Below are 16,195 nucleotides of genomic sequence, written 5' to 3'. Positions count from 1 at the left end.
AATAAATATCGCTGTCATCGCTGTCTTCTCGGGACTTTTCAGCCTTCTCGTAATCGTTCCACCTGAGTTCTATATTATGATTTCCGTTACTCCATCACCTGTGCCGCGATTTGTTTCCGTGCCGATCGGGCGGCTTTACTTTTCCGCGTCTGCTTTTATTCTTGGCTCTGACTAATCGAATCCAAAACATTGGCCCTGGCCTACGTAACGTGCTGAAATTTCATTGATAAGATATCGTTGGCAAGCGGTAATCGCTGTTCTCAGCCGGCGGCCGCAGAGATACCATGTCTGTGTTTATTTAGCAAGTGCAATATTAAATTTGGAAGCTAGACCTAAAGTTTAATAAAACCGTTGCTATATTAAATACAAACAATGGAAAAGTTCTAAGCAGGAAGTAAAGTCTATTTTAATATAACAATTTTGAGACAATTTTAGTTATTGTTCAAAACAAACCATTTTAGAGTATAATATTTTTGCATCTTATTTGCTTAATGATATGGAAGAAAATATATAATTTCTTATTTATATCTGACCCTAAAACGTTTGGTTCGTTTTAAAATGCGTTACGAATAATAAGTATATTTTTTTAAAAGATTAAATTTTTTGTGTACTCATACAACTTGTTTGTTGTTTGTTTAAAATATTTAGAAATTGCCCAAAAATTGTCTTATCTTTGAGCTGCATTTTAATAAATTCCACCGAGCAACCCAAGCAAATATCTGCCAAATGTTATTCTTAAGTCGAATGAAAGTGCTTACATTTCGACAAGATGACTTTAGTACTTCCCATGCTGCCTTAGATAATTTCGTAGTTTGACTTTGTAAATTATCCGAATCGTACTCAATGCGGCTGACGTCACTCAAGGCACTTGAAGTGCAAAAGGAAAAAACGCGAAATAAAAACACTTGCTGCAATAACCAATTCGAATTCAAAATTCAGCGCTCAGACTTTGAGTAGAGGTCAATGTTGAAGTGGGGAAGCCTCATTAATGGCGAAAATGGAATGCTTGAAACTGGATTTAGCCGTTCGGCAGAGAGCGTGATGTATGCATATACTAATAGATGTTGAACAGTTACAAATTCATATGTAAATCGTATTATTTATGGCATGTATCTGGATCGCACAAAAGCTGTCGCCAGACAACGCCCAGAAATGTTTTGAATACTTTGAGTGTTTCGAATGGAGATGTCAAACGGGCTGTGAATTAAGAGGGTCTTATATTTGTATCTGATTCCCTTGCTCTCGAAATTTTCGTCAATTGATTGATTCGCCACAGTTGGCAACAACTTTGGTGCAGATCAATCAATTTGCTGCACACGCAATGATTTTTTTTCGAATTTTTTTGGAGGGTACCTGTGTCTGGGGCCTCTTGTGTATGTTATGCGATTTTATATCTGGGCTGTCAACGATTGTCAGTCAAGAGCGAGGGTCCAATGCAACCAATTCCATGGCATTGACCATGAAACATTTATTTTTTATTCGCTGGCTCGCCTTAAACGCGCTTTTCGCTGTGAAGTTGATGGCGTTGGCTGTTGGCGTGCTAACAGCTAATTTTGTATATTCTGCATATGTCTTTTGCACATTAAAAATACACAAAAAAGGGGGAGCAGAAACGAGAACAAAATTGCGGACCACATAAAACGACATGCCGTGCGAAATCTGATGCAATCGATGAGATCATCACCCGCCGAGATTCTCCATCCGAATCCGGGCTCCATTAATAAGCCGTTTCATAATTATAATCAGTAGGGCCAGCGTAATAATTTCATTAGCTGAGCCTGGCTTGCACTGCAAGTACTTTACCATTCGGATTTATCTAGGGGATACTCCACTTCCCATAGAAATGTTAGCTTAATCCTGGTACTGACTCATCCGTATTCCCCAAAAAAAGTGGGGCCCTGGCCTCATTAGCTGGAAAAGTCGCCCTTTGATATTTTTTCGTATTTCCAGATTGGTTCTGACTCATCTGGTGCATCATCATCGCCTTCTTGCTTCCTTTTGGGATGAGGAGCCCCTTGTTCTTTGTGTGTCGCCAACTTTGTTGCAGCTGACTTTCCATTTCTGTGCACTCTAAAAAACGCTTCACACATTTTGATTAACTCGAAGAACTCGAGTCTTAAATCGTTCGAGCGCTTTGTCTTAATTGCTTCGGAAGGTGGCGAATTTTTTATTATAATTGTTTGGTTAGATTGCGATCTTTATAGTCGCCACTTAATTTATCAACCAGTGGCTTTTGCTTTCCTGTTTGGTCCGGAATAAAAACTAGACCTGAGTCATCATTATCATGCTGACGAACCAAACCCAAAGAATTTGTTCAAATGTCGATGATGCGTCTTTTGCATAGGAATCTTTTGAGAATACATGAGAAGCTGTATTAACCTAATGAAATCTTTAAATATAGAATTACCAGTGCTGTATCAGATAGCTGTCAAATTAATGATCGGTATCTAATAAACACGTCAATAAACAAGAGTACTTGTGGCTTTTGGTTGGCGCAGATTGAACAGCAAGAGGATCTTTTAGATAAGATTGCAAACTTTATTGAATAAATCGGTAACTAAAGAACGATTAGATTTATAGCTGTATCCAGATAGGAAAATCTTTATTTTAATCTGCACGTATATAAAAAGTTGATATATGTTAAATGAACACCCTGACATTAATCAAAGAATTTATGTGCACATTATCGACTAAAAGAGCGGAATCTATAAAGTGCTTTCTGAGGACTTTCAAACATCAGTATCAAACAAAGCTTTCAGATAAAACGATTTTTGAGTGTCTTTTTTGGATGGCTGGCCTTGCATCCCTCAACATTTTAGCCATTTTTATGCTCCGTTCTTTATATTTTGACACTGTGAAACCCGAGGCAATCACTCTGCGGCTTTCCAAATACCACGCTATATACTGCGAACGTATATAGAAATCCATATATATGTGCACACGAGTGGCTTTCATATGTATTTGCATTTGGAGACGCTACGCTCGGCATTATTTGCGTTTTAAAAAACAACCTTGCACTTGCCGAGCTGCGACCAACGCTTGACAGTCGGCAATCGACAATCGACATTCGCATTTCGCCAACTGGTAACTGGCAGCTTACCAGCTAACTAGTTACTGCCGCCTGACAGTTGACAACTTTGTCAACGTTTTTAATTGCATTATTAGTTTTCATTGCCCGTCAATTTGCGGCCAAATGGCTTCAAGCTGCAAATTATGGCGCTTCGCGTCGCGCCTTGAAACACATTTTTGAATTTCGGCGGGGCGCATTTTTGGCGCCCCTTCTCCCAACTCCCCAATCATCGGTCATATTCCGGTGTCCGTTCTGGCCTTTCCGTAGATTGTTGCGTGCCTTTGTTATATTTCCCAGGGGATTGTTAGATGTTCGCACAGCAGAGGTGAAAAAAACAGTACTAAGAGTTCATGAGGTTCATGATTCAAATCTCTTCTAAGTAACTTGTGTGCTATGAATGTATGGACTATTGGTTTATATTAGAATTACATATTTAACAAACATTATTTAGATTAAAATTACATATTTATAAAAAAAAGAATATAAGTATTTTAGAAACAAGAATCACTCGTCTAAAAATGTAATACTTTTGGAGTATATCATTTAGGTTAATTACAGTATGAAGGATAATGAATATCTGTAGTTCGAGGCGCTCTAAGTTTAAAGAAGAAATCGAATGTAGAACGACTTGAAGTGCTATTGTGGTGTCCAAACTTGTGGTGGCACGAAGTGAGCGGCAAGTGGGGAAGGTTAGAGGGTTGTGGAGCGGGGCGTGGGGCGTGGGATATCATCTTGCACACCTTTCAAAAACCGGGGTGGTGTGGCATGGACTGGGCTGGGCAGTGGGGATGGCCAGGTGGCTCTGTCATATCACATGGCGGTGTTTGCGCAATGGAATACCGGCACGCTATCGCCTTTTTGGGCCACGCCATCCTCCATCTGGCAGGAGCTGGTGGTGGTGGTGCTGGTGATGGTGGTGCAAAAGGAGGAGGTGGTGTCGTTGTCATCCACCTACCGGATTTTCGGCTGCTATCGCCTCTTTTTGTCTTCTTCATCATTTTTCGGACGCCTGGGCGTGTCGCACATTTAATGTTGTTATTATTAATTTAATTGATTTGGACTTTAATTCGTTTATTTTGGAACAGCTGGCGTAAATGTTATTAACACAAAAAGTTTACGCTCGGCTCGTTTCGTCTATTCTTAGACGTTTTCCATTCAAATATACTTTCGACATCAATTTCGGCTTAACTACCGGCGTTTTTTTGTTTTTTGTTGGAATTGCTTTAATGCCAAATGCTTTTGGCTGTGTGATCTTTTGCGGATTCTCTTTTTGGCTCTGAACTGCGGTAACCCTAATTTGCATTAGATGTATTTAGTAGATATTTTTTTGTCAGCTTGTTAGGCTTTAATTTTTGGCAATCATTCGCACCAGCCAACACTTCACACCCCACCAAAAATCCAGTTTGAGCGTTTCGAATATAAATTGCTTGGCGACGGAGCAGCCAAAAGCCGGCATATTACCCTTCAAATCTCGTCATCTCGCCACCATCAAATCCCGCTTAAAGTCAATATTTGTGTTGGCTTTAAGCCGAGTTACGGTGACGTCATCGTCACTCGGCAAAGCACGCCGATCGGAAATTGAGCCCCTTCAATTAAACTGAATCTCCTAAGGCAAGGGGCTTATATTCATATTGCTGATGCTTGGTTCCCCTTTTCGGCTTAAAATCTGAATTAAGAGAGCGTATGACAGGAAGCGCAATTAAAAAAAATAACAAAAAACATGGAGAAATAATTAAAAGTTCGACGATTCCACCAGAAGCTTACCTCACTATTGGCAGAGTATGGGAATTCAAGAGTAAAATATTTGCATATGACCTAGGGATTTAATCCGCTAAAGACACGTTCCACAGAAAACAATGAAGGCGAAACGGGTTCTCTGCTTTTCCAGGTCTTTATTGTCTTATGCTTGAATAAGTGTGTTAAGTAAACCTTCTTCTCCTGAACCATTTATTGTTTAAAAATATAGCTCTCCAAATACGTCATCCTTTGGCATTCGGCATTCGCCACTTGGCAATAAGGAGGAGGTCTTTACCCCAAAGTGGAATGCAACTGCAGTCGCTGCTTCGGCCAGTGCCACTTCGTGTAACCATGTGGCCTTTCTCCAAAAATTTTCAAATAAAACAGTCATGAGGCCGCACCACCTGCACCACTCCCCACTCCCCAAACCCAAAGCCCCCAGCCACCCAAAACCTCTATTATAGCAGGCGCAGAGTTTTGCAAAGCCCGCGTCATGCGTGCCTCCACTTGGCACCTATTTATGTATGCACAGTTGGGGTCACAAAAATGGCACCTACAAGATTCATACAATTGTAAAATATTTGTCAAAGTTTTATTCATTTTTTTTATTGCTTTTGGGATGTTTAGGAATGTTCATGTCGTAAAATAAGTGATAGGTGTATGGATAACTTAGCATTTGAACTTAACTAAATTCGATTTTCGATATTGTAACTTAATGCTACTCTAAACTTGATATTTGATACAATCCTTTCATTTATATACAAGGAAATCACAATTCACTAAATGTTTTCAGTAGCATACACCTATAGAAAAGTTGATAAGAAATCATATTAAAATCATATTAAAAACATATTCAAAAGAAGGTATTCCATTTTGGGGACCCCGTCTGTGGATCTTGTGTGTGGTGGCATTCAAGCAGCGCTTATGTGTGTGCCCGAATGTTAGGCATCGCATGTGAGTATTGGATGGACCGTACACTCATACTCGTACTCATACTCGTACTCGTACTCATACTCGTACTCGTAGTCGTACTCACACTCGCACTCGTGTTGATGGTCTACTTTTCTTCCCCTTTTCATCCGCAGGCCTTTCTTGAGTCGCGGCCTCTTGTGTTTGGTCTTGTTGTTGTACATTGCCTGCCGGCAACCGGTCACGTTTACTGCACTGAAAGAAAAGGGATCTTTAATGACATTTTTGATCTTACAAAACATGGACATAGCAGGATTAATGTTCTAGTACCAGGCCAAAAAACATTATACTTATATGAAAGCCGCAAAAGTAAAATAAATATAACTTCTTATAATATCAACTTAATTTTGCCATGGAAGAGTTAATGGTTTCTAGTGAAGTTAATGTTTCATATTAAATAACTAAAGTTTCTCTATGTGCACGGTGTTGCTGTTGACGCCAGGGGGCAGCCCCTCCCATCTCCCCGAGTCCCCCGCGCTTAAGTGGCTAAGATAGGTAGGCATTGGATTGGAGCAGCTGTGTGTGCTCTATAACTGTAAAAACACGCTCGCCCACTTCCTCAAGAGCCGGCGTTTTGACCAAGGCGTCGTTTTGTTTGATTTCTGTTTCGTTTATAGTCTATATCGCCCCGATGCGATCTCCATCGTCGTATCTATGTTTCTCTGGGTATGGCCGACTCCCCCGTGTGTGTGTTAAATTTTAATTGTGCTAAATGTGCACATAAATACACAATAACCGCCCGACAATAGTGTTCACAATGTCCAATCGGCAGTTCACAATTCACACACAATTTTTCAATTTCAACACCCACCCATAATTTGGCTTATTTGTGGCTATTACCATTGCACTGCTTGCTTTTCATTTTTATTTGGCCTGATATTGTTGTCGTTGGCATTGGATCCCCACAGTTGTCTGGGTGTGCGTATCTGGGCTTGTGCATGACTTAATGGCTGATAAATATTGTATGGCAGGTCATATACCTACACAGACATGGATCTCCATACTTGATACTGTGCACACAATGCATTTGTCCAGTGGACATGTGCCCATTGGCCATTGGCCATTTCGCTGGCAAATAAACCATCGGATCATCCATGCATAGCTGAGTCTTGGGTCACTTTGCCTATACAAATTCATTTATTCAAATATTGATTTGCTTATCGGGCACACATATGAATATGGCCGACATATGAATTGCATAAAACAGAAAATTTTGTTAAACTGGGTAAATATTCATAGAATTTATGGAGTGCTGCATTTTTAATGGCTAACACGTCTCAATTGAAGATAAATATGTTATATATATAATTTATTCTCCATCACTCCGATATGGTTTTTTAATTCAAAATAAGCAAAAACGCAATTCCCGGGAAATGGTTTATTCACTTGATCGAGCACTGAATGCCATACAATGATTTTTCTTTAAAGGCACTTAAGCGGTTTTATAAACAACTGAAACTACACTGGCACACTGGGAATTGACCTCATGATTAATCATTTGGTTTTTCTCCACTAGCAGCGATGATTTGCCTCTTCAAGTGATTTATTTCGCACACGAGCAATAAATATTAAAAATGTCTTAAGTTCTTTATTCCATTTGTTTTTCTCTTTTCCGGTAAGCCTACCTCAAGCCAAAAATACAAATGCTTTGATGTTTATGTTTAGAACAAGGCATTTAGTAAATGTGGTACCAGCGCCCAAGAACCATAATTTAAATGATTAATTCATAATCTTTATACGCAGACAACGGGTTGTATGAGTAATATGTCCTAAGCATTTAATATTCATTGAAGTTTAGATTTGTTTCTTCTGCCAATCTGCGGTCCTACATATTTTATTAATCTTTTCACAATAAACATTTTGGCGCAGCCATATTTCTCGGGTGGCAGAAGGTGGAGCCTGAAGGGTGGCACCCAATTTGGCAACCACGGATGTATGTATGTGGCATGTGGCAAGTCTTCTGTTCTGTTCTTTCATTCTCTCGCCTGCTTATGCGGTTGCCACAACCTCGGCTGCTTTGCTTTGCTGGCTGAGCAGTGTTTATGTGGGGAAGATGCTGGCTCATGATTCTGCGAATGGCGTGAACTTTCCCCTGCCCCAAGCATTTTCTATCCCCACTTCTCCGGCGTCCCGCAGCGATTTTAGATTGCCCCCGTCCAAACGTATATTTGTGTTAACAGTCAAAAGTATTTGCTCTGCGGAACGTGCACAGTTCCTTGGGGTTTTAACAATTGAATAAAATAATGGAGACGAAGGAGGGAATCGAAGACATTTATTCAATTTATTAAGTGTAAAGATTTCGTATAAAGAATATAATAGTTTTTACTTTCCCTTGCAAAACATTCAATTCCTTATATAAATACAAACAGTTAAATTGTTATAAAAAAAATACTGCGATGTTTAATTTCTAAACAACTAACTGATAATAGATTATATTTATAGTATACTTACAAAACATTTAAACTTATTTCATATTATTTAATTAAAATGTTCTAAGTTAATTATAAACACCAAAAATAAGCCAATAGATTTAATTATTTGAGAAATCATGAAAATTAGTTGCAAATACAACCGCTTACATGACTCAGAACCATTATATTTTATTTAACGCATGTGTAGCTTTCTGGTTCATTGCCTACATTTAGGCAGCAGCTGCACGGTTTCATGAGTTGAGCCTAAAAGTAGGCAATTGTGTAAGAGCAAACCTGCCTGAATTCCAAATTAAAGAAGATTAAATTTGGAAAGCAGGCAAATAATTCAGCAACTGATTTACGAGCCAACTGGGACTGCCGAGCTGCAGAGACTTTTGTCCTGAAATTCCCAGAGTTTCAACGGTACATGTATGTGGGAACACATGGGCAGTTGTTAAGTGCTTAAAATATGCATGATTTAATTGCCAGCCAGCTGCTGCAAAGTTGTCAAAGCTGCATTGAACCTCATTCAGCAGTCCGCGAATTTCACAGATACGCCGATACAATCAAATGACTCGCATAAAGTGAGAAATCGGAAGCGAAGCAAATTAAAGTGCCACCAAAAACGATAAAATATGGTAAAAACCCCACACACGCCACACGATCTCCTCTGAAGCGCAAACAAAGAGACAATGTCTGGTCACCGTATACCCATACGCCATCGTCATCGTACTCGCGTTTGATCAGCTCCGTCAAAATCAAATCTGATCGTAGAACGCTCACCTCTTCGAACAAAGCATAGCCCAAACACCTGAGCTCAGGTGTCGTCTTTGTTGCGTCGCTTGTCTATTGTCGACTTCACACCCGGTAGTTGGAAAATCTCAAAGTGGAGCGTATAAGGCGGCTGCGAGATCTTGCAACAGGAAGGGCAACAAACTGGTTGGGATTCATATAAGCTCAGTGTCCATATAAGACGTAGCGCCTATCCTTTATTTCTATAGATGTACATTGTTCAGACTTTAATGGGTTGATGAACTTAATGTTAAATAAGGAATAAATGAGAATTGAATTATATATGGAAAATTTAGATATATAAATAAATTACGTTAACGATTTTTTCATTAAAGCCATACCCTATTATATTAGGTAGTGTTTATATAAATTGTTTATAGTAAATTATAATAAAATTGTTTATTATAAATTTTAGTATTTATTAATGAAATCATCATTAATATCAATTAATCTGTGACATTTGATTTAATTTTTATAAAAGTTAATTATGCATTATTATTATTATTGTTGGTTTGAAAATCTTTGGTTACATGTGAGCCGTGTTTACTGGGTATCTCATTATCGAGCTTATTGAGTAGTTGGGTTCTATTGATTGCGGTGATGTTGGCATGCCGGTGTAAACGCTAATTTGTTAAATGAGCTGTTGATGCCCGTCTGCGATGGCTAATTAGAGCGATTTCCGTTGCATAAATTACGAAAGTAACGTTTGCCCCACCACCGACTGGAAAAGGGCTAATTTACATAATACCCGTGCATGTGTGTTTGAGTGTGTGTGTGTTGGGCACTGTTACACCCACGCACTCAGCTGGTGCTGAACGCATACGAACCATACGAACATGTAGCCACAATACATAATACAAGCGGCTCAAAGCGTGTGGAACGCGATGATGAAGTTAATACGCTAAATTGGTCAAAACAAACGAAACGAGCAAAGTCGAATGTCGAAGCAACAAACACGGCAAGAGAGACGGCGACAGTGCATGCGAAAGAGACGGCAGGCGAGAGGGTAGAAATTCTAGTGATCCGCGTAATAACTGAAGTTGGGCGCTCAGTTGCTCAGCGGCAGTTGACAGCGTCGGTTCGTGGATCAGCGATCAGCGATCGTGGATCGAGATTTTTTTGGCCCGCCGCTCGACAAGGTTAATTAGCCCAGATCCGAGATCGAGATCGACACCGAGATTACAGAGCGACAGAGAGCGAAGATCACCATCTAGTGATGTCGTTTTTTCGCAATATACGCTCCTCCCTCTCCTCGTCATCGCGGGCCAAGAGTTCCCGCTCCTCGTCCCGCGACACGACACCGGTACGCTCGGCATCCCGTCCGGGCAGCGTGATCAGCGGAGTGGGATCCGTGGGAGTCACCAGCCGCCGGGACTCGACCACCAGCTCGACTTTGCAGCGCGGGGATACCTTTATCATGCCCAATTCGGAGGAGGAGGCGGGTCCTGCATCGAACACCTCCACCCTGGAGAAGAAGTCGAAGAAGTCCAAGGTCTTCAGTAAATTCAGCACCTTCACCAAGCGCAAGAAGACTCCATCGCCCGAGGAAGTGGCCAGCTATGAGCACCATCCCAGTGACACGGCCACGAACACGTACTACAAGTGGCGCAGCGATGGAGCGGACCGTCTGCAGGACTACGATGCTCAGGCGGATCCGTTCAACTTCCTCTACGAGCAACACTCCAATCTGAGGGCTCTGCAAACGGGCGAACCCAGTGGTGTCCATCGACAGGCCAGCATTGGTTCCAATTCCAGTGGCAGCTTTGATTCATCCACCTACCGTAAGAGCAAAACCCCCACGCATCTGCGAGAGCAGCTGGAGCAGCTCAAGACCCACTCCAACGACGATCTGCTGGAGGATCAGCAGCGGGAGGAGGATGAGCGTGAGAAGTACAAGACAGTCACCATTAATAGCTTTAGGAAATCCTTCAGGGATCGCTTGCTGCAGCAGCAGAAGGAAACGCCCCACAACCCCGCCTGGTTTGTGGAGGTTCCCGCCCAGCCAACGTCCACGAAACCACTGGAACGTCGCGAATCCAAGGAGAACCGCCCGGATTTCCTGGTCTTCGACAACGATAACTACCGCCCGCAGTCGCGTTCTCCTCTCCGGGATCGTCCCTCTCGCTCCGCCACCCGTTCTCCGGTAAAACGAAACGAGACTTTCCGTGTCACACAACCTTCAGTGCGTCACATGTCGCCATCGCCATCGCCGGCACCCACACCTGCTCCCTCCATTCGCATCGAGATCAAGAACTCCATCTCACCGCATTCTCCCGGCAGATTTGTGCCCGTTGGCGTGGCCAAGCCCATGCCAACCACCGAGTACTATGCCCAAAGACTGCTTGCCAATAGGAGCAGCATGATACCCAGTCCAAGTCAAAACCAGGGCTCTCGATGGTACCGCCACCAGACCAGCTCACCCACCCGCTTGAGTGTGGGTCACCAGCAGCAGCAGCTCCACCAGCAGCAGCAGTATCAGCCCAACCACCTCAGCCAGCAGCAAAAGGGAGGACGCACCCTGGTGCACATAGGATCCGAGCAGAGCAAGGTGGCACTAACGCCACCCACCCGAGGAAGGGCGCCCACAAGGGTGCAGCTCTACGGCAGTAAGCCACAGAGTCGGCCACAGCCAACGACCTACTTTGGCGGCCACTACAACGCACCTGCTAAGCCCAGCCCGCGATCATCCTCGACTGGTGGACCCACCGTGTTTCTGGGGCGTCGCGAACCACCAATGACACGTGCCACCACCAACAACAGAAGCGTCGCCAGCAGCACCACCGCCCACATTGCCGCCCCCGTGCCACGACGCAACCGATCGCCGATCAAAATGCCCTGGCGGTAGGCGTTAACCGAATATATATATATGGATGTATATAGATATATATGTGTATATCATATTGCCAATGGAGAATCAAGAATGAGTGGATGACATGTATAGCAGTTCTTTCCAAAGTGACAAAGTCGTCGAAGTTGCGTCATTATCAGAGCTGGGAGCTCAGCTTTGCAAACGTGGTTTTCGCCCCTCGATATTGGGCAAATAAATGATTTATGTATCCCCATCAGACCGAACAATCCGTATCGTGTGTTGTGAATTTTTTCTACGTAAAATTATTGTTAAGCAAATAAAAAATAAACGACAAACAGATAATGCAAAATGTGAGACTCAACGGGGATTTTTGTACAATTAAATGGCTTCAGCGAACCCGAAAAAGCACTCGCGACTTCTAGTACAAAGTGTTAACTGTCAGTTTTGAGTAGCCCCCAAAAAGAGTGCTCTGAACTTGCTATGAGTGCTATGATATGAGTGCTATAAAAGTATTGTAACAGATGGATGGATAGATGGATAGACAAGCATATAGCTATGAGTCTCTATGACTAACGTGCATAAGAATGAGCGAACGTTACGTGACAAGCATTTAATATGGTCACTCGATTGGTCCGATGGGCGGGGTGAGGAGGTTCTCTAGTTGGAACGCCGCTGATGAGCTCTTGGCCATATTTGGGTTGGGAATATGTATTCGTACTCGCAAGCAAATTATGGAACACAGTGCCTTTCCCCAAGCCAAAAAGCCAGAACACAAGGCGCTGGTGATGTCAGCCGTTTATCTATGCGCTTCTCCGGATTTTCACATTAGGGATGCAACCAAACGGACATACAAATTCATCTTATTCCAAACTGGTAGTCCCCACGGATAAAAAAGCATTAATCAACAGATGCTTTCCAAGCGCTTCTCAAAAAGTTTACTTAAGCAAAGCACCATAACAAAGAAATACTTAGGAAATAAAAAAATAAACTCCATACTTTTTAAATCGTTAAGATATACAAAAACATGGCTTTTTAAAATTTAAAGAGACGGAAAGCCTATAACATTGGTGTTTTGGATGCCGCTGGTAAAAATAGTATGACTCAAATGGTTTAGGCATCCTCGTAAAGCATGGTTTAGAATAAATTTCCTTTCACCAACTAATGATGATGTCAACGGCCTTTCTTTGCGCTTAAAAGGCTACCTTAAGAGAAGACGTTAAAATAGGAATATAATGCTAATATTATAATATAATACCAACAGGAAAGTAATACTTCCCGTATAAGTTGAGTACTGATGCTCGTTATAAGATCAATCATTATTTGTCTTTCAGTAAAACGCGGTGCAATATACAAAGTGTTAAGATAGATTTCTTTTACGTAAAGCTCTATGGTAATGCGATGGTAAGCCGTGTGATAAAGCGATTTTCTCGTATCATACTAACTTCGTGAAATGGCTACCACACAAACTCCGATTTCGCCGACCGCATCCGTCTTTTGGCTGTCCGCTAATTAGTGGATATTGCCCCATTCTAACTTCAGCCTAACTCTGCGCACATTTCACTTTCTAATCTAGCGGCAACGAGGCCAGCAAAAGACTCGTCTCTGGCCAAAAAGGCTTTTATGTTGAGAGGCAAGATCGCAGAGACATCTTTGGTCAGTGCAACTACAACTCCAGTTTTTGCTCTGCGCTCTACGCACGATCTTGAACTACATTAGTCTCAGTTGGCGACGCACTTTGTGTGGCCAGATTTTCAGCTACGTGAGTGTTAATGTTAATGTGAACTAGAGTGTGAAAATCACTAAGTTTGTAAGTTTGCAATGTAAGCTAATACGCAGATTAACCTTGCTAATACGGCTGGAGTCTTGGCGCTATTTCTTCTTTTTTTTGCGTGGGTCTACAAACAGGTTGAATTCAGCCTTTGAATCATCATCATCGCCAGTAAATAGCATCGAGCTAATTCGTGATCGCTGGGTCGGAGGTTCCCCAACTCATTCCCCAAAAACTCCACTTGTTCCGTCTGTGAATTTGTTAATTTGGCCTGTACTTTCGGTACTTTACTTAAGTGTGTCGGTTTTTCGGGTCTCTCTCTCTTTTATTTGGGTTGTGTTTTGCAATAAACAAACACTTACTGTTCTGTTGCTTGCGCTTTAAAAGATATACTATGTACTACGCATAGATTTAATTCCAAGTAACTGAGGACCGGTTTTCAGCTTTTTTTCTTCTGTTGCTGCCGCCAACTGAGACGACGACCTACGGATTTTAGTACCCTGTAGCGGTTGTTTCGGTTAAGGTATTTTGAATTGCCATAAAACTTGTTAATTTAGGAAATATCAGTAAGTATGACATAAGGGGAGAGAAAGAAAAATGTTCCAATATTTTATTCGGTGCTTTGATAATTAATTTAAAATATATCTAAATTTGTATTCAACAAATACTTGTGAGATTTCAATACAAAATATTCACATATTAAAAGCTCACAAATTTAAATATACATTATTTAACTGAAATGAATTATAGAAATTGTCAACATTGCGTATGAGTGATAATATTAAAGATTTCCATTGTTTCATTTGGTAGTTTAATCCTAAACATTTGTATCAAAATACTTATAAACTGTATGTTTAGGTATGTCGTCTTTGCGCTTAAAACTAACTTACTCTCCTTTTACTGCAGACAAACAGTCAACAGCCGTTGGCATAGCGTCATTGTTTGAAAATGTGGTGGCTGAACAAACTTCGATTCAGATTTTATAATTTTTCGATATTTTGCTATAAATTTCGCTCTGCTGTGCCAGACTTTTGGCATCGAGTGGGAGTCCCCAAGTGCGTGGGCCTAGCAGAACTGGACTGACCACCATTAGAGCCAGATTTGTATGCGCTAAATTTTACAAGAGCCCGCGACCAAAAACGGCAATTGCAGCACACTATTTCTCATATCGCGAAACGAACTCAGCTCATGTTTATTTATGCTAGATATTATGATAATTAAAATGAAATTGGTTCACAGGCGGCAAGACGGCACATGAGATCATAAAGTCGGAGGAGAGATTGTAGGAGGAATACAAATTGGATGATAATCTAGGCATTACATTAAATCCGACTGGGTGAAATGTGTTTAATATCGAATTACAGCCCTAACATTTTGTGAAACTTTCGCCATCATGGATTTATTGACATACCCATTCGTTTAATTGGAGCCACATTAATCTTTGAACACAGCCAAATACAGCAAAATACAGCAAAAAGGCAACACAAAGTCAAAGCGGAAGACAAAGCGGCGACCGCCTAAGTGGAAATCAAACATTTGCCGAACAGCGGGCCAAGTTGCAACTTAATGCCAATAATATCCGCGCATCAGGCGCAAATGTTTGCCCTGTCTACGTCGCCCTCGAATCCTCGAACCCTCGAATCATCGAATCCTCGACCCTTCGAACCCGTACTCGCACTCGCACTCGTCCTTATCCCCGTGGCATTGTGTCCCCGCCACTTTATTCCGCCGCTTTGAACTGGGTCAGCATCGATTTTTGGCCAGCGACGTGTCACAATTATCGCTGCCAGCGATGGATTCGATGTCACCCAAATGGCAGTTTGCTCCTAAAATGCCAAAAAATGTATTTACTTTCCCTACCCGAATATTAGATACCTAGTTCTGTGCCATGCAATATAACTTTGGTTGAAGAATGATCTGACTGTAATAAAGTTTCAGGTATCTTAGATAGGTCTATCCGCCCAGTATTATATTTAAATGTTCCCCATTCCCAATAAATGTATTCTTTAAACATATTACATAAGTACCAACAAGTACGATATACCTTTAATGCTACCAGGCCATAAAACCAAGTGGAGTGCACTGAGGGCAGCTCTAGACATCTAGACATCCTGAATATTAATGTGCCGGGTCAGAGCTATGAAAAGTCAAGTCTTGTGTTTATTGGCAAGCGTTAAGGATTACATATAGCCGGCCGAAAAAGGAAGCAAAACAATTTCTACTGCAGTCCTCGAACTCGGCACAAAGACAAAGGCAAGTTGGCCAAAAATGGAAGCGTGCCAAGTGCAATTTCTGTGTTTTGCTCCCTCTGTTTTTCTGTTTTCCGTTTTTCTGTTTTGTTTGTTGGCTTGGCTTGGTTCAGCGTGTATTTTTGGAACAAGTGCAACATCCACAGCGGCCACTGCAACATCAACATCCGATCCGCGGCAGCAACTGCAACTGCAACTGAAGCTGCCACTGCCACTGCCACAAACATATCCATTCCCCCCGCTTGCGCTCAACTTCTGGCATGTGGCACCGGCTTGGGCCTCCCCCTTTCCTTTGGCTCCCCGGCAGCTGGCCAAAAGCGATTTCCATGCATTTGCATCCGGAGTCCGGCAATTTCAGATACGGCCAGAACAGAAGTACATGGAATTGTT

The 16,195-nt window shown here is 41.9% G+C and overlaps 2 protein-coding genes across 2 annotated transcripts in view; both read left to right on the top strand.

Moving 5' to 3' along the window:
• Positions 1–16,195, top strand: part of LOC122617270 (four and a half LIM domains protein 2) — a 58,342-nt gene that overhangs the window by 2,028 nt on the left and 40,119 nt on the right. The gene's annotated exons all lie outside the window — the stretch shown is intronic.
• Positions 10,046–12,130, top strand: LOC122617271. The gene has a single exon (XM_043793052.1). It carries the CDS (start codon positions 10,196–10,198, stop codon positions 11,822–11,824), a length of 1,629 nt encoding a protein of 542 aa, XP_043648987.1. The 5' UTR covers positions 10,046–10,195; the 3' UTR covers positions 11,825–12,130.

This window comes from Drosophila teissieri, chromosome 3L (genome assembly GCF_016746235.2).
Source record: "Drosophila teissieri strain GT53w chromosome 3L, Prin_Dtei_1.1, whole genome shotgun sequence".
Classification (NCBI taxonomy): domain Eukaryota; kingdom Metazoa; phylum Arthropoda; class Insecta; order Diptera; family Drosophilidae; genus Drosophila; species Drosophila teissieri.
Note: the sequence above shows the minus strand (reverse complement) of the source record. Positions and strands in the feature narration are given on the sequence as shown.